At 45.5% G+C, this 17,116-nt stretch overlaps 2 protein-coding genes across 3 annotated transcripts; both read left to right on the top strand.

Moving 5' to 3' along the window:
* The first annotated feature begins 1,196 nt into the window (after positions 1-1,196).
* LOC100821382 (mediator of RNA polymerase II transcription subunit 6) lies at positions 1,197-5,082 on the top strand. The gene is made up of 5 exons (XM_024458011.1): positions 1,197-1,647; positions 1,755-1,938; positions 2,114-2,183; positions 3,488-3,597; positions 4,663-5,082. The coding sequence occupies exons 1-5, from the start codon at positions 1,391-1,393 to the stop codon at positions 4,822-4,824; spliced, it is 783 nt and encodes a 260-aa protein (XP_024313779.1). The 5' UTR covers positions 1,197-1,390; the 3' UTR covers positions 4,825-5,082.
* A 4,105-nt stretch (positions 5,083-9,187) lies between these two features.
* On the top strand, positions 9,188-15,210 carry VRT-2 (MADS-box transcription factor 55). Of its 2 annotated transcripts, none has more exons than XM_010229553.3 (8): positions 9,188-9,598; positions 12,229-12,310; positions 13,690-13,751; positions 13,833-13,932; positions 14,026-14,067; positions 14,372-14,413; positions 14,556-14,710; positions 14,848-15,210. In XM_010229553.3, the coding sequence occupies exons 1-8, from the start codon at positions 9,417-9,419 to the stop codon at positions 14,855-14,857; spliced, it is 675 nt and encodes a 224-aa protein (XP_010227855.1). In that variant the 5' UTR covers positions 9,188-9,416; the 3' UTR covers positions 14,858-15,210.
* Positions 15,211-17,116: the final 1,906 nt, after the last annotated feature.

Genomic DNA, 17,116 nt, shown 5'->3' with positions numbered 1-17,116 from the left:
CTTCAAAGAATTCCCATTGAAGGGTTATATGATAGGTGGATTCAATCCATGTGGCTGGCCATGTCGACAGATCAGACGCACACAAACAATATTGGGACATGAGACGTACAAATTATTAAACTATTATGACTCAATCGCGCATTTTGAAAGTATTAGAACTAATTTGACACATTTAAAAAAATTAGAACATACATTGTATTTTTATTTTTTTATTATGGATCGGAGGAAGTATGTTCTACCATAGAGACACATTATCCATTTGCCACTTACAGGTATACTGATTCAAGCAGTGTAGTATACGAAACCGTCCATATCACTTTTTGTGGGTTTTATGATTTTGTGGGTTTTATGATCTATATCAGCATGAAAATTATTATTCCGTATCAGAGCACGCCAGAATTTTGTTGACTATCGTTTGGTGCTGAATTTTTTACCGAGGATAGATCTTGAGTTCTTGACAAACCAAACATACCCGAAGTCGTTCCTGGGCACTCTTCCTGGGAGAAAAATCCTCTATGACCTGGGTCGTTCTCCCTCCATGGCTAGACCACACTGAACGATCGACACCTGGCAAACCGAATCTTGAAGCAATCCTGATTCTCTTCCTCGTTGAATCCTCCTTCCCCTTTCGTCCAAGCACGCAGGTAAGCAGGTTCCCATTCCTTTCTCCAAGCGCCGGCCCTAAGCCTTGGATCCCCAGCTACCTCCTCGACGCTGCCGCTTCGTCTCCGCCGATCTTCCCACCGGCGACAACCATGCTCCTAGGCGCCATGGCTGCTCATCCCTGCCGGCACAACTCCCCTGCTCGCTGCGTCGCAGGACCTTCGTCGCTCCGTCTCCGCTACTCCCACCCGGTCCAGACCACGCTCCCCGGCGTCCAGCAAACGTATCGCAGGGGAGTTGTGCCGGCAGGGATGAACAGACATGGCGCCGAGGAGCATGGTTGTCGCCAGCGGGAAGATCGGCGGAGACGAAGCGGCAGTGTCGAGGAGGTAGCTGGGGATCCAAGGCTTAGGGCCGGCGCTTGGAGAAAGGAACGGGAACCTGCTTACCTGCGTGCTTGGACGAAAGGGGAAGGAGGATTCAGCGAGGAAGAGAGTCAGGATTGCTTCGAGATTCGGTTTGCCAGGTGTCGATCGTTCAGTGTGGTCCAGCCATGGAGGGAGAACGACCCAGGTCGTAGAGGATTTTTCTCCCTCTTCCTGGGCCACCCTCCACATCGAGCAATTCTGCTCTACACTGCATCCTCCTCCGCCGCGCTCCGACACCTCAGCCTCCTCCCCCTCGCCGGCGCCGCCATCCACCATCCGCGCAACTCGCGCCACCGCCGTCTAACACCCACTCGATCTGGTGTATTAGTTCCTCCCAAGACAGCGCACCCCGGGCGGCGATGGCGGCGACGCCGCTGCCCCCGGCGGCGCAACTGCCGCCCCCGCCGCCGGGCGACAGCGCGGCCGCGCTCCCACCCCCTCCGGGCACGGACATGACGGGGATCTGCTTCCGCGACCAGCTGTGGCTCAACACCTACCCGCTCGACCGCAACCTCGTCTTCGACTACTTCGCCCTCTCCCCCTTCTACGATATCACCTGCAACAACGAGTCGCTCCGCTCGCGCCAAATCCACCCCCTCGACATGTCCCAGCTCACGTAAAACCCTAGCCTCCCCCTTCCTCCTCCGCCGTCCCTCTCGCTCCCCGATTCACAGGAAGCGAGGGTTACTACCGTTGTTGTTTCATTCTGTGTGGTGGTCGCAGGAAGATGACCGGGATGGAGTACGTGCTGAGCGACGTACAGGAGCCGCATCTGTTCGTGATTCGCAAACAGAAGAGGTTGAGTTCCGAGAAGTCTGATCCCATGCTTCCCATGCTCGCTTACTACATCCTTGACGGCTCCATCTACCAGGCGCCCCAGCTTTGCAATGTTTTTGCCTCCCGCATAGTAAAGCTCTCCTCTCCCGGTTCTCTTTTTTTCAAGAAATTTCGCAACGATAATGTGATATAATTGCTGTGCTTTGCCATTTGCACACATTTTCAGTGATTCTTCAAATCTAATTGCAGAGTTTAGATTGCTTGTGACTTATTTTGTTTTCCTTGGCTTCCTGTAACATTTTCAGAGTAGGGCTATGCACCACATATCAAAAGCATTTACTACGGCATGCTCAAAGTTGGAGAAGATTGGGAATGGTATAGTCTTTATATCTTGCCTGCCTCTTACCTCTCTGTTTTTTTACCTGACTAACCATCTCTTATGAGTGGTAGTCAAGTTTTTAGGAAAAGTTGTATTTCCAGCAAAATATGTATAGGGAACACCCGGCTGATCTTATGCATTTTTGTTCTCCACAATTGGAAAAATTGAAACAAGCAGTTGCACTATTGGTCAGGATAAATGCAGTCACTGATTCATTATTAGATTCATAAAAAATTAAATCATGTGCATATTTTTCTAGAGGAAATGTGCTTTATGCCTCTAAAGTACCAAATTTCAGAGCTAACAGAGTCCCCAAAAATGTCCCCTATTTTCTTTCGGCTGTTAATTTAATTCCTTACCCCTTTCGGAGAAGGAAGAGAATCTAACTTCCATTTACCATTTTAGTTTCTTGACAGACTTCTAGGGTTAATTTGATTCCAAAATTCTTGTAAAAAATTTAATTGCAAATGTCCAGTTTAGCTCTCCTCTCCAAAACTTGCTTGCTCTATTGTCACTGGGTTAGTAGGGTTCAGATTTTCCGAAATTCAAAATCTGGGTACTTGCTGTGTAAGCAGTTGCTGGTCTATTTTATGATGGACTCAGTCAAGTTCATTTCCTGTTATTCATTTAACCTTCATTAGTTTCTAGCCTTGATTAAAAGAGCAATGATATTCCAAAACCAACCTATTTCAGAAATCCTGGTACCCAGCAATATTTCTGGAAATCTAGTGACTGCTGATTAATTTCTACTCTCCCCTTTTCACAAAGGTTGGCGTATTTTGTTTCGTTAAGACAAGCTTTTGACCAAGAATTACTCTATTAATATGTAAGTTATACGATACGAAACCATAATCATTAGCAAGAACTTTTAAAGATGAATCCATTGATATAAGTTTCATGTACGAAAAAACACATATCAATAGAGTTTTTATTGGTCAAAGCCTTGTCTTAACGAAACAAAATACGCCAACCTTTGTGAAATGGAGGGAGTAAGACCTAACCCCAACTACGGTGATCAGTATGTGGCAGCTCTTTATTTATGCTTTGTTATGTGCGGCTGTAGTTTGTCTGTTCACGGCTGTTGGTTGTCGTGGTCCTGTCTTGTCAGCCAGCAGCAGGGTGACAGCTCAAAGACAGACATTAGGGTAAAATGGGCAAAATAAATTCCTTTGTAGGTTTAGAACTGTGGTTTTGACTGGTCGCTTGCATGAAATAGTCTTTACTCGACTACTGTATTTCACAAGTCAAATGTTGCTTATCGTACAAGCATCACTGGAATCTCTGGTTTTGTTCTTTACAGTGGAAACAGAGTCTGATGCGGCAGCTTCTGAATCGAAGACCCAAAAGGAAGCAATTGACTTGAAGGAATTGAAACGTGTTGATCACATCCTCATGTCTTTGCAGCGGAAGGTAATATTAACCCTTTTGTGCAACGAATGTCTGATTTAGATAGCAAAACTTTTTCTTTTTCAAGAATGCAACCCAGCGGGTGCATCATCAATATAAGAAGGAAGGGCCAGAAGGCCAGTTACAACACCGCATAAGCGCTTACAACGCCACTAGGTGGCAAAAACACAATAAACAACCCTACGTAGCGTCCATCTAGCAACCCACTCGCCAACATGGCAGCAAAAGACGGAGCACATAATCCCGCATTCGCCCATCACACCATCTCCTCCCGGATGCTGTGGAGCACCGTCAAGGTCGAGGGAGTAGCTCCATTGAAGACCACGTCATTCCTATGACACCAAATGGACAACAACACCAGGGTGATCGCCGTCCTGTAACCTTTGATCACCCCCCGCGGGCCACCACGCCAGCCCACCAAGTCCTGGAGGTCAGACTCCACGGTAGGTCTCCAACCCGCGCAGTTCCAGGCTACCGGGACGGTCTCCCAGATCTGTCTCGCAGCAACACAACTCAGAAGGAGGTGGGAAAGGGTCTTCGGCTCCTGCCCACGAAGCGGACACTGGGAGGGGTGGGGCAGCCCTCTCCTCTGCAACCTATCAGCCGTCCAACAACAGTCTTTAGCCGCAAGCCAAGCAAAAAACTTGCACTTGCCCGGAGCCTTCGTCTTCCAGACCTGAGTTGCCAGGGGTCCACAGTCGATCCGGCAAACAGAGTCCTGTAAGCAGACTGCGCTGAATACGACCCATCAGCAGACCAGTTCCACACCAGGATATCCTCGGCACCCTCATCGAACTGGACGTCACGGATCCTCGTCCAAAGGACAAGGAACTCGCGGATGGCCTCCTCACCCAAGTTGGGTCCCATTACTTCTTCCATGGTAGTAGACGCCAGCCCTTAGCCAAAGAAACTTGTGTCTGATGCGTCCTGCACTAAAAGAGAATTCTCTAACTGCATATGAATCTTGCTGCTTTATCATACTCGAAGTATTATAGTATTTGTTATCTCATCAACTTGTTTTGTCAACCATCTGTTAATTACAATAAAACTTGACATCTTTCTTCACAGCTGCCTCCTGCTCCACCCCCTCCACCCTTCCCGGAGGGCTACGTCCCTCCATCTGCATCGGATCAAGAGAAAGCGCCAGATGATCTGTCGTCTGAGGCATTGCCTCCCTCAATTGACCCTATCATTGATCAAGGGCCAGCAAAAAGACCAAGATTCCAATGAGATTGCAGAAGTGACTGACACAGTGATGACCTGTTTGTGAATTCATAAGTAGAGTTTTGTAATTCCTGAGTTGGGAGGCCTATATTGCCGTTATGATGTCAAAAATGGGAATTGCGTAGATTTTCACAGATAGACTGAACTAAGAAATCCTCTGAGATGTTAAGGGGCACCGTACCCCTTTGCTTCAGCTCACAGTGGCAAAGTAATGTTTTTACGGTAGCGTTAATTGTTATACAAAATAGAGAGTTTCCGGCTTTCTGCACATAGTGATAGTAGTGTATTAGGTCGACCATCGAGCAAGATACCTTAACAATCACGAACCTCCGTGCCACACTTTGCTTGAAAAGTGCCAAACTGGAAGAAAATACATGTTTAACTTTCATTAACGTACGTTGTTATAAGTGAAAATCTCCAGGTTCGCTGCCAAGCTGTGATTGGACAACAGGACTCAGCAGGTTAGTTTGTTGGAAAATAGTCTCAAGAGACCTAATACATGTGGTCAATCCACTCTATTATACTCGCTCCGTCCCAAATTAACTGACGTGGGTTTGCATAAATTCTTATACAAATTATTTGGGAGGGAGGAAGTAATTGTTAATTTTCTTTCTCTCTCTTGATGCTTTGAGATTAGTTTTGAATGCTAATCTTGCCAAGTGTCATGTGATGCACGTGTTCTTTGGAGAGACCAGGTCTCTTGGGATTATTTTTCTAATTTGTTGGGGGCGGACATCAATCTCACACAATAATAATCTAGTTAAACCCGGCCAAAAGCTCCCAAGCAAAGAGGGAACGAAACTTAAGAGTATCAGTTCAACGTCTTCTCGTGTATGACACAACAATACTTGTTTAGTACCCAGTACCCACAGCCTAAGGGCTGTTTGGAATGTTGTATTTTTAGTAGGAGAGGTTACTCTCGAATATGTTTGATTCAGCAGTCTGAAACGCAATCACATTACCGTGGTATGAGCAAGCGTAAAATCTTGTTTGGTTCGGTTGGAAAATATTTGGATTACATTTTCTTAGATTACAGACTGTTAGAATTTGGTGTTGTGGGCCTGATCAGCTTAAACCCAATTTTAATAAATTCTAAAAATCTCAAAGACCCATTCATGAAGTGGGATGAGAAGAGTGGAATGGGAATAGTCCCACCTTGATGGTTTAGAGTGAGACCAACATATAAGGGATGTTGCTTCTCACCTATTGAGCAAGTGAGCAAGGGAAATCCCCACGCGCGCTCCTCTTGCCTCGCCTCGACGCGCGCTCGCGCCGCGTTTCGTGGATCAAGGCTGAGCCGAGCCATGACGGTGGTTTTGTCACGCGCGCGAGGTATTTTTGGAATCTGTTACGGACGAGTGCAGATTTTGTGGAGTCTGTTCAGATTTCCTAAACCGAACCGACCTATACCTGTGTGACTATATATACAGCCGCCCCGTCCCTCTGATCAATACGCAACATAACCGAGCTAAGATTTCGCCTGTCTCTCGCTTTTGCGTCGTTGTTGTAATCTACTCCATCCCGAGCGCCGGCGTGCACCAGCGATCAGGAGAGCAGGTCTCCGGAATCTTTTGCCTTTGCGATCATGTACGGTAGAGGGCGAATAAGGTTTTTGGGAAGCGCTCCGCACGACTGCTCACTTCCGTCACCACGGGTCGTCTACCGTCCAAGTCGGGCGGTGCTATGTGCCGCCGTCTTCATCGCCAGGAACGTCGTCAAGTCAACTCGATCGTCATCACGGCTTCTTCATCTTCATCAAAACAGTACGTAATCCGTGATCCGATCTACTGTTTAGTTATGATCTGCGAGATTATACTATTGTTGATTGTGCTGTTGAATACCTCTAGGATATTCGAGATGCATATGCTAGTTGCTACTGTCGTCATGATCCTATATTATGAAATTAATCATTAATTTGTTATTCTCGAAATTGCTTAATTTTCCAACACAGACTAGTACAAAATCGATTACATCCCAAACCCAACGTAATAGGGACGCAATACATCAGACCCTCTCGTCATCCCTAGGCCTTTCGAGCCGCCATGATTTATTTCACCCTTCCTTCACAAGATCCATGCAACCTGAGTCGTCTACCTAGTTACTGATTGCAAGTTGTCTATCACGGGATATTTGAAAATGAATCCTGACAGTCCCGTGCATGGGATTTTCAAGTAATTTACTTGCGACAGGTTGCACCACATATGTTTCGAATTACAAAGTCAGCCAATTCCACTTTGAGCCAAGAACTGTCCACTTGTGACAGGTTAGGCCAAATTTTAAAATTTTGACTACTCCATCCATAGCAGATTTTAAATATGCAAATTCAGTTTGCACTAGATTTAGTCCCTAGCACGCAGAATAACCGTGTGTTTACTTCTTTAGACGGTTTTTGCTGAACACGCAAGGTTTAAGCCGAGTTGATGTAGACGAAATGGGGTTCAGGAAGGGAGCAAGGCATCGCCCCTAGGGATGCCGTTGGGGAGGGTTTGGGTTCACCCGTGAATTGCCCTCCCCATGCCCATAAGGATACGCACCTGTAACTTGCCCTCCCCGTTTAACGCAATTCATCGTAATCCACAATTGCTCCACTCGTTCCCGACCTAAGCCGCATGCATTCTCCCCGATTCGGCCGCTGTCAGCAGAATTAGCTTCCTGCCTCCCTCCTGGCTCCCGTAGCACGTCAAAAATCAGACGCCACACCTTTACCCTTCCTCCGCCTCTACGGCGCATCAAGGAAGGGGATTCATGGAGGGGGAGGGGGCCGGAGATGGGAGGAGCAAGAGCGCAGGCGAGGGAGAGTTGGAGGCGGGTGTCGCTTGGTGTAGAGGAGGGAGGCGGCGTCGTTGTGGTGCAGAGGTCATTGGAGGCGGACGCCAATCAACAAGTATGGGTATTGTCCATACCCGCTCCTACCCCGAAGAATTATTGTGGGCAAACAAACTTTCCCCATACCCGCCCATTGCTCCGAGTAATGGGTCGGGCAACAGGTATGGGTTACCCACCGGCATCCTGACACCGCCCCTCCCCCACCAATCCCAAACCAACATATTCGTGTCGGCTACCTCGTCTTCCTAAGAATCAATTGGAGGCCTTGTCTCCGATTCACCGTGTTGCTTGGAGGTGGCACATCATGGAATCATGGTGATTGTTCATCGATGACAACTTGTCACTCTGAATCAGGCACGGGTATGTGTATGCGTGTCTCAAGAGGACTTGGTTGTAATTTTGATGCTGCATCCTGTCCTCAGATGTAAGCATGGGCCGCACACCTCTAGTGGGGTCTTCCAGCCTCACCTTTGTTTGATATCAAGTGGCTTTTTTTTTGCAGGTAAGTGGCTTTTTTTCTATAAGAAAAACAAATTCGAACATACCCTAAATCCTTTATGCGAGAAGGGTCGCCTCGACCAATCGTTATCGCAGAAAAGCAGCATGATGCCTAGCTAGAAACACAGAGACCATATACCTCTAACCTAAATTCGGGAAACAAAAGAAGAAAACCAATCTGTAAAGTGAATCTCCACTTACAAGACGGCCCCCCGTGATTGCAGGGCTCCACCCCCCGTGAGAGATTGAGAGTGCGTGAAAGCTCCTCCAGACATTCACCCTATTCCTCTACAGTTCCACGCGCCTCACAGGCCAATGGCGAAACACTGCGGCAGCAATAGTAGCACCATTCACAGCCAAAGAGGTGACACACACAGAAAAAACCTGCACCCACGAATCCCTGCAATTCATCCGTCAACTCGTCGTCGTCCTGCTTTTCCCCCCTCCCACGCCACGACGCGTCCCACTCCAACGTCCAAATCAATCAAAACCAGCCTACAGAAACGCGATTATTAATAAGAGAGCTCCATCCAGCAAAGCCAGCCTCCCCCCACTCGATCGTACGTCCTCTTTTATTAGCTCAGCTGGCTTTGATTCCGCCTTGCCAATCTTGCCGTGGCCACACGTTTGGTTTTGATGCCAAGAATCCGTCGTGGCCACTTACTTGAACCCAACACCGACCCGAGCCCGAGCCCGACTCGTTCCACGAACCTATCTATTTCAGGTCCGGCCGAGCAGCACGCACAGGCGGAGCCACAGGGTTGGGCGCCGGAACAGGGAATCCCGGCGGCCGCGCGCATACGCCCACGCGCGGCCTGCCACGGCCAGTACTGTTCCCCTCCGCCGCCTCCACCCACCTCGACACCTTTCCTTATCAGGAAGCCGAGGCCGCGGCTTTTACTAGCTCCAAAAACCGTAGTATAGCCGAGAGAGGAGAGGTCCGTGTGGCCGTGCGCGGATATTTTCTTTTGCGGGGCATAAACAAGGACCGATACGATGCGGCCAAGTGGCGGATCGAGACCCCGGCCGGTTTGTTTATTGGCCATCTGCTTACTGTTCCCCCTCGCCAATGGGAGCGCCGTCCCGTCCCCCTCCCTTCCTCTCCCCCTTTCCTTTGGCGAGTCCTCCAGTCGCCGTTTATATACTACGCGCACACGCGCACAGTGCAGTCTAAATCTGCTACGAGTACTTCTCCTTTGTTCGTGCGGGTGAGGAGCGCAGGGCGGCGCACGGCGGCGAGGGATTGGGTTTGAGGCCTCGAGTGGGGGATCGATATGGCGCGGGAGAGGCGGGAGATACGGCGGATAGAGAGTGCGGCGGCGCGGCAGGTGACCTTCTCCAAGCGGCGGCGCGGGCTGTTCAAGAAGGCCGAGGAGCTCGCCGTGCTCTGCGACGCCGACGTCGCGCTCGTCGTCTTCTCCTCCACCGGCAAGCTCTCCCAGTTCGCCAGCTCCAGGCACGTATGCTATACACGCTCTCGCTATCTTCTTCCCCGTTTCTCGCCTCATCCGATCTCACATATGCGCGTGCCTTTTATGTATTATCGCTTCTCTTCTCGTTTGCTTTCTTCTGTTAGATCTGCGTCTCCCCCTCGAGCGCCCCCGCCTCGGTGGGGATTCTGGATCCTTCGCTGCACTAGGGTTTCCCGCACAGCAATCACTAATTCCTCCTCCATCTCGAGGGCGTAGATTTGGCTCTCAACTCGTGATATCATCATGTCATGCTACGGAACACCACTCAATATAGTATACTTTCTACTTGTGGAACAACGATCCATTTTTTCGATCCAATTCCGGCTGGATTTCCGAAGCCGGCTCCTTGCCTTCCGGAGAAGTGGGGAATTTTTTCACTGTAGTACAGGAACAGGACCAGATCGATCGATCGATCTTCCCATCTTTTGCTTTGTGTTTACGCGCGCTTGTTTTTATGCGGGGAACACTCTATTGCCCGGTTCCTTAGCGGCACCGGTTTTCGCATCGGTAAAAATAAACTCCCATCTCTCGCTGGATCGGCGGCACGCGCGTTAGAATTGCGGTCTCTCTTCTAATCGTGCACGCCCGTACGTACCTGTGATTTTATGTGGTGGTGGCATGCCCGTATGCATACGTGCATTCCCTGAGGTCTCTCGTGTTCTGTGCAGCCGTAGATATAGCTATTTTAGTGCTCCAGTTTGGACTCCTATACCTTTATGGGATTTTGTGTTCTGCGGTTTGTGGTTCGATCTGAAAGAGAAAAATAACATTTCAAGTACCGAGAGGATACGTGGCCTTGCATGTTCCATGATCATCATATCCAAGGGCACGTCGTTCTGCGGTTCAGGATTCAGGGTGCACTTTAAACGAACGTTAAAATTATGCGAGTGTCTTTGGCTAATTGTTGCAACGGAATGTGCGGTTGGGATTTCTTTGCAAGTGAGGGTACACAGTTGATGCAGTATATATGCATATTAAACAGTTGTTAGTCTAGATAGTAGGAAAGGCATCTATCTTTTTTTTTTTGCGGGTAGGAAAGGCATCTATCTTTGATTTAAAAACAATATTCATGTGCCTTTTCTTATGATTGTTTTCCTTGAGTCCTAATTGTGTGCGCTACACGATGATGTGTTATTAATGTACTTAATGAGAAGAGATCTGAGATCTCTGAACTACTGGAAGAACACTAAACTTGTGCACTTGGATGGATAATTTGTTGAATGATTGAATCGATCATATATAGAACAATGAAATTCTTTGTTTAATTGTGGGTTCACCTTAAACACTTCATAATCAAAACACGTATAATTAAGGTATTTCTATCCAGTAGTTCTTCCTGATGACACAATGCTTACACTAGTAAGAGGTATTTATGTGATTATATGCGTGGCCGCCATGCTTATTATAGTAGTAGTAATTTAGATACAAATATCCCATCTGCAGCTTTTTAGTGTATTAGATGCATGCTATCGAGTTTGCTGGACTGTACGCACAATAGATAGCATCTGATTTATACTCCCAACTTCCAGGTGATCTACAAGGCACACGCATATATTTCCTGGATCACCGATTTTACTAACGAATCTCCCTCCGTCCCATATTAAGTAACTCAAATTTGCCCAAATATGAATGTATCTATGCCTAAAAAGCATCTAGATACATGTAATATATATAAAGTCACTTAATATGGGACGGAGGGAGTATATGATAAAAATTATCATTAAAAAATTCTTTATAATACGAATCTAATGGTATAGTTCTCGTGCAATGTAATACATGGTAAGGAGCATCAATTGTGGCCTTCAATCTCCTTTTCTTCGCTGGAGATTCATGTTTCAAGTTGAAGGAGTACTGAAGCTCGGTCCATTCATTGATTCATAGAAGATCGATACACTCAAAATGAGTTCAGTGACCTTGAAGGAAGATAAAGTAGTAGTGCATTATCCCAGTGACCTTGTACATCTTATAAATTGACTCTGGGACAATCCAAAGAGTTTAACATCTTAATTAGAACGCCATCTATTTTTGTTCATCCTTTTTTCTGAACATATATATGTGTCTTTTATTTAGCATGCCATCTAAACTAATTCAAGAACCAATAGTGTTATCCTACATAGTGGATATGACTGCTTTGTTTTCTTCTTGAAACCTCTTTCCTTGGCACTCTACGAACCTCAACAACTAAATTGAGAAACTGCTGTTGTGTATACAATAAAATAGATGGTTAGCTTAAGAAAGACGACTGCTTAAGAAATCTATTGACTGTTGTGTATACCATTGGATCTATTGGTTTGCAATTTATCTAATTGTTTCAGTTGGTACTTATTCTCACACTATTGACTGTATATGATTTGCAGGCTATTCCTCCTTTATGTACATTTAAATTAATTTAATAGTACATGATACTGTAAATATGATATGCCTCTGATCAATATTGCAGCTTTTATGTTGGTCTAGGTACCTCAAACACTTTTCCAGCTACAAGTTTGATTGCGTTACTATTATGTTATTTATTTTCATGATTTTTTTTCGAGGATGAATACTGATATGATTAATTTCCTGATAGACAGTAGCTTTGTGCAAATACTGATATGATTTTATTTTGGTGAAACAGTATGAACGAGATCATTGACAAGTATAGTACTCATTCGAAGAACCTGGGGAAATCAGATCAGCAACCTTCAATTGATTTAAATGTATGCCGAGCAATCTAGCTATTCTTTTTATATAGAATCTACGGAGCAAAAAGTTTATGACATCTTCTTTTCTAGTTGTCTAATAAAAAATAATGTCCTTTGCCGATCATAAATAAGTTCGACGTTAATCGAAATATTTACGGTGCGCTGTCACTTAATTGCATGGAAAACAAACTAAATAGGGATACCAGGAAGTCTACGTTGTCTCTATATTTCACGGAAAGAAGTCCAATTTTCACCCTCAAGTGTATGTCACTGGATCAAGAGTAGTGTACCATCATGACATGATGACCAGGACAATGGTGCTAAGCACTGTGGCACCTACGCCGCCTTCTTCTTCCTCAAGTCTCACCCATCTCTCTCATTCCATCACCGGCGAGAAGAACCCAACGAAGACTATGATTAGTGAGCACTAAGGAAGCACGAGGAGAATTGAGGCAAAGAGAGAATATAGGGAGAACAGTGGGAAGGAACAAAGGACGGCGCCACAACGAGCTCTCCGAAGAAGCATAGGTCGTGGGTCGTCGAAGGTGATGGTGAACATGAAACGAGGGTTTGGTTTCGAAAAAATAAGATGAAATAAAGGTGACGAGGATAGTGTGGTCGCACGGTATCTGCGGTGGGTGCACGTGGAGGCGAATCTAGGACCAGCAAAGTTGGGTGAGTGTAAATAATCTACAGAAGGAGAGGATTGCACAAGCAAGAGGAATTTTGGAGGGTCTCACCGTGGGCAGAGATTCGGTGCAGCAGACCAGTGGCTGGACTTGAGTGAGAAGGCAGCTGCGTAGGCACTGTGGTTCCTGGGAGGTTGCATCATTGTGTCGGTCGTTGTTGGCATGACGGCGGTGTCTCTTGGGTCGCCGATGGTGGCAAATACGGTAGTGAAATCTTCTCCGCTGACAATGGGGACGAGAGTGGAAAGGGAAGTGCATGGGAAATGCAAAGTCAGATCAGTCAAATAGAGGCCATAGTCACAATCAGCATCTATTTGCCTCAGAAGAGCCAGAACATATGCCATGTTAGTTTGAACCCACCTAGAATTTATCATGTATTATATACATTGTAGGGGTACACCACACCAAAACACTTCTGGGGTTATTGATCCGGTGACATACATTTGGAGGTGAAAATTAATCTTCATCCTTATTTCCTGAGTAGACCCTGCTCATGATTTGGCTCATCCTTCCAGCTTGTGCCCTATTTAACTGGCCCACTGGACATGTTCTAAGCCCGAAGCAGAAGGCCAAGATTTCATTAATTTCGAATCATTTACTGTGAATTTCCAGATCTGCCAATCTGAATTTGCACAGATCTCATAAGAAACTCTGTCATTGTGCCTAATTTATATGCTAGTACTGACATCTATGTGATCTTGTCAGGTAGAACACAACAAGTACAACAGTTTGAATGAACAACTCGCAGAATCAAGTCTTCGGCTTAGGTAATGTTTCATTTGATCCTGGCTTTGTGTGTTAACTTAAAACTTGTTTACTACTGATGCGATGTTCTATAATCTACATAGACATATGAGAGGTGAGGAACTTGAGGGGTTGAGTGTCGGTGAATTGCAGCAGATGGAAAAGAATCTTGAAACAGGACTGCAGAGGGTGCTTTGTACAAAGGTAGGGTGGCTTCCCTTTTATTCTTCTTAAGTTTGGTTTGGGTTGCCAGACACAATGTCAATCGTTTCACACGACATATATATGTTTCTGCAGGACCAACAATTCATGCAACAAATCAGTGAGCTCCAACAAAAGGTGAGGAATGAGTAAACTCCACTGCTTTTTAAAATCTGTTCTTAGAAACAGGGGACACCCATGTCCTTTTTTTGTACTCTGGACACAAGTCAAATTATCAAATCAGTGGCTTCTTTTGGAGTACTTATCATTATTATTTTAGGTTGTTTTTATTGTTTTTTCTTTTGGAACCCTTTTCAAGAAAAAAAATTAATAACTTGAATTGCAATTTAATAGTACTCCCTCGACCGACATTGTTTTGGTTAATAGAACTCTGTGTACTTCTTCAAGAAAATTTTATAATGAGATTTCGTCTTTCTTGTAGGGCACACTGCTGGCAGAGGAAAATTCGCGCTTGAGAAGCCAAGTAAGAAGATATTTGCTGCATCTGTAATCCTGCACTTAATCAATCTTTAAAAAATGCAATCCGAACAACCATTCTAGTTTCTCTATAATTGGTGGGGGCGGCGGAACACAAATTTAAGTGCTGCTCGTGTGATTGGATGTAGATGCCTCAGGTGCCAAAGGCCGGCAAGATGACTGTTGTCGAAACTGAAAACGTTGCCACTGAAGATGTCCACTCATCTGAATCTGTGATGACGGCATTGCATTCGGGGAGCTCGCACGACAATGACGACGGTTCTGATATATCCCTGAAGCTAGCGTGAGTCCCGGACAAAACGCTTTTCTGCCTCCTTGGGAATTTTAGATTAATGCTACTATAAAATTACTACAATACCATATGTTCCTAAAAGGCGTTTACAGATTCAGGGGCTCTGTCTAACTCTTTTCACCCGACAGGTTGCCTTGAAAGTACGGGGCGCACCTGAGGACGTCCCTTGTGATGAGTGGAGTTTCTCTCCTTCGTAGAGAAGATGCCATGTTACGATGGAGACTCCAAGACTGACTGGAATGATCCCATAGTAGAAGCCAGATCAGTTTAACCTGGCTCGTCATTGTCACGTGCATGCATGCAATTGTTCCCCTTTGCTTGGGTGTGCACCGGACTTGTAGCGTAGTGCTATGTGTAGTGTTTCTTCGCTCCTGCGACTTGTATCATTCGTGCAAACTATGTACCTAAGGCTCATGTGTACTTCGTTGTGAAAGCTTGTTGGCCTAAGCCATTCTCAGTGCATTGTTACCTAGCTTGCTGCTGATGGATAATTTTGTTGTCCATGCATGGTGATGGTGAAAACTTTGTTGTCCATGCATGGTGATGGTGAAAACGCATGTACTTATCTTGAACCATCCTCATTTGCAATATTGCGATGGGTGAACGACCTGAATTGAAGCCGCTTAGGGCCCGTTCGGATCTACCATTCTCGGCGGGGATCAATGGGGAGTGGATCAAATTTAGTTCAATTTCCCCTCAATCCACTCTATAACCTGTCGGGAATGGTGCAACCAAATTAGGCCTCATGGTGAAGCGGTCGAATCGCTGCTTCTTTGGTCTTCCTCACCGCTTCTTCTTGTAGCTCTTGATGAATGTCTAGTCCCACCCCATTAGGGCTAGTTCGGTCGCAACAATCTCTGCAGTGATTGACAGGGATTAGGGAGAAATTGAACTAAAATTGCATCAATCCCGGTGGATATGGGCATAACCGAACTAGGCCTTAGGGTTCGTTCGGTTACACATGGTTTAGAGAAGATTGGGAAGGGATTGTTGAGAATAATTATTTATGATTAATTATTAGCTAATTAATAGTTAATTAGAGAGTTAATGATGTAACGGTTCGTGTCCCAATTTTGCCAAAATTGGGACGCGAATGCCCAAAACTTGGGACACCAATGCATGTATTGGTGTCCCTTCCCCTTGTATATATATGATCATCGTTCAATGGATTAGAACACACAGATTCATTTTACAACAGGGATTTGGGGAGGAAATCCGGCCCGATAATCCCTCTTGATCCCCACCGGGATGGGATTAATCGAATGAGGCTTTACGGGGATTCATTGAGCTTAAACGGAGAATATATTGGTTACCAAGCATGAGAGGGCCACCTAACGTACCCCGCTTCGCTACCATTCGGTCAAATCGTTGCCCCTTTGGTCTTCTTCACCACTTCCTGTAGTTCTCAACTGGGTTGGCCATGTCTAATCCCACCCTATTACAAGGATTCAGACAATCATAATTGTATTGAGTTTGTAGAGAGTGATATGGTAAAATGTTGGGTTTATTTTTTGTGTGAAGGTAAAATGTTGGTTACCATGCTCCTTGAGAGCAGTGCTTCTAGTTCTTACAAGAATAAACAAGCTGCTATAGTGGTGCAGTTTACTTGTAGAAGAAACTTGGGCTAGACCGACCGCAGCCTTTTGTGCACCAGACGAGTGTAGCGCACTAGGAATCTAGGATATGGGCTGGGGAATGTTGGCGGGCCATGGCATGTTTAACTGTTTGCCGTTTCAGGGCCTAGATGATCCGCTCCACCACATAAACCGTTTTCCGCGGACGGACTGAAGTTCCGAGGATACGTTTTGTTTTGGTTGTAAAATTTTCGCTGGATGTTTTGCTAAAATGAACTATTTCCTCCGTCACATATTAAGTGACTCAAATTTGTCCAAATATGGATGTATCTATGTCTAAAAATGTTTAGATACATGTAATAAAAAGTCATTTAATATGAAACAGAGAAAGTAGTAGAAAATGTAATGCCGTTTAACTGGAAGAATTGGCTGCTATTAAACAATTACTAAATTTTTGGTTAGTATCAAAAGTTTGATTAGGTGAACTTTGGCTACCATCTAAAAATAAACACCACGTGCGCAGAACAAGATAATTACGGGATTAAAAAGAAGAAGAAAAAGAACGACCGCTAGAAACAAGATAGGACAAAAGACATAAGTCGGGATAAAAAAAGTAAAAAACGAGACATGTCAATATGAGATGTCTTGACGTTATCTTCATGAGAAAGTGCATATAGTTTGCATGCCCCGTTCAAAAGTTTATTTGTATTTAAATTTTCGATATAGGGAAAGAAAAAAACTACCTCTTGAACCCACATGTTCTCCCATAGCACTCCGTAAATCATACTCAGCAAATCCGCATATGAGGTGCAATTTCTAGGCA

Source organism: Brachypodium distachyon, chromosome 1 (genome assembly GCF_000005505.3).
Source record: "Brachypodium distachyon strain Bd21 chromosome 1, Brachypodium_distachyon_v3.0, whole genome shotgun sequence".
NCBI classification, from domain to species: domain Eukaryota; kingdom Viridiplantae; phylum Streptophyta; class Magnoliopsida; order Poales; family Poaceae; genus Brachypodium; species Brachypodium distachyon.
This window is presented reverse-complemented; position numbering and strand designations above follow the sequence as displayed.

Excerpts from the sequence above, each read along its gene's own strand:
- LOC100821382 (XM_024458011.1), top strand. The coding sequence starts at position 1,391 with ATGGCGGCGACGCCGCTGCCCCCGGCGGCGCAACTGCCGCCCCCGCCG. Across the intron at positions 1,939-2,113 it reads ATGTTTTTGCCTCCCGCATA|AGTAGGGCTATGCACCACAT; the intron begins GTAAAGCTCTCC and ends TAACATTTTCAG. Across the intron at positions 3,598-4,662 it reads TCATGTCTTTGCAGCGGAAG|CTGCCTCCTGCTCCACCCCC; the intron begins GTAATATTAACC and ends CTTTCTTCACAG.
- VRT-2 (XM_010229553.3), top strand. The coding sequence starts at position 9,417 with ATGGCGCGGGAGAGGCGGGAGATACGGCGGATAGAGAGTGCGGCGGCG. Across the intron at positions 9,599-12,228 it reads TCCCAGTTCGCCAGCTCCAG|TATGAACGAGATCATTGACA; the intron begins GCACGTATGCTA and ends TTGGTGAAACAG. Across the intron at positions 14,414-14,555 it reads ATTCGCGCTTGAGAAGCCAA|ATGCCTCAGGTGCCAAAGGC; the intron begins GTAAGAAGATAT and ends GATTGGATGTAG.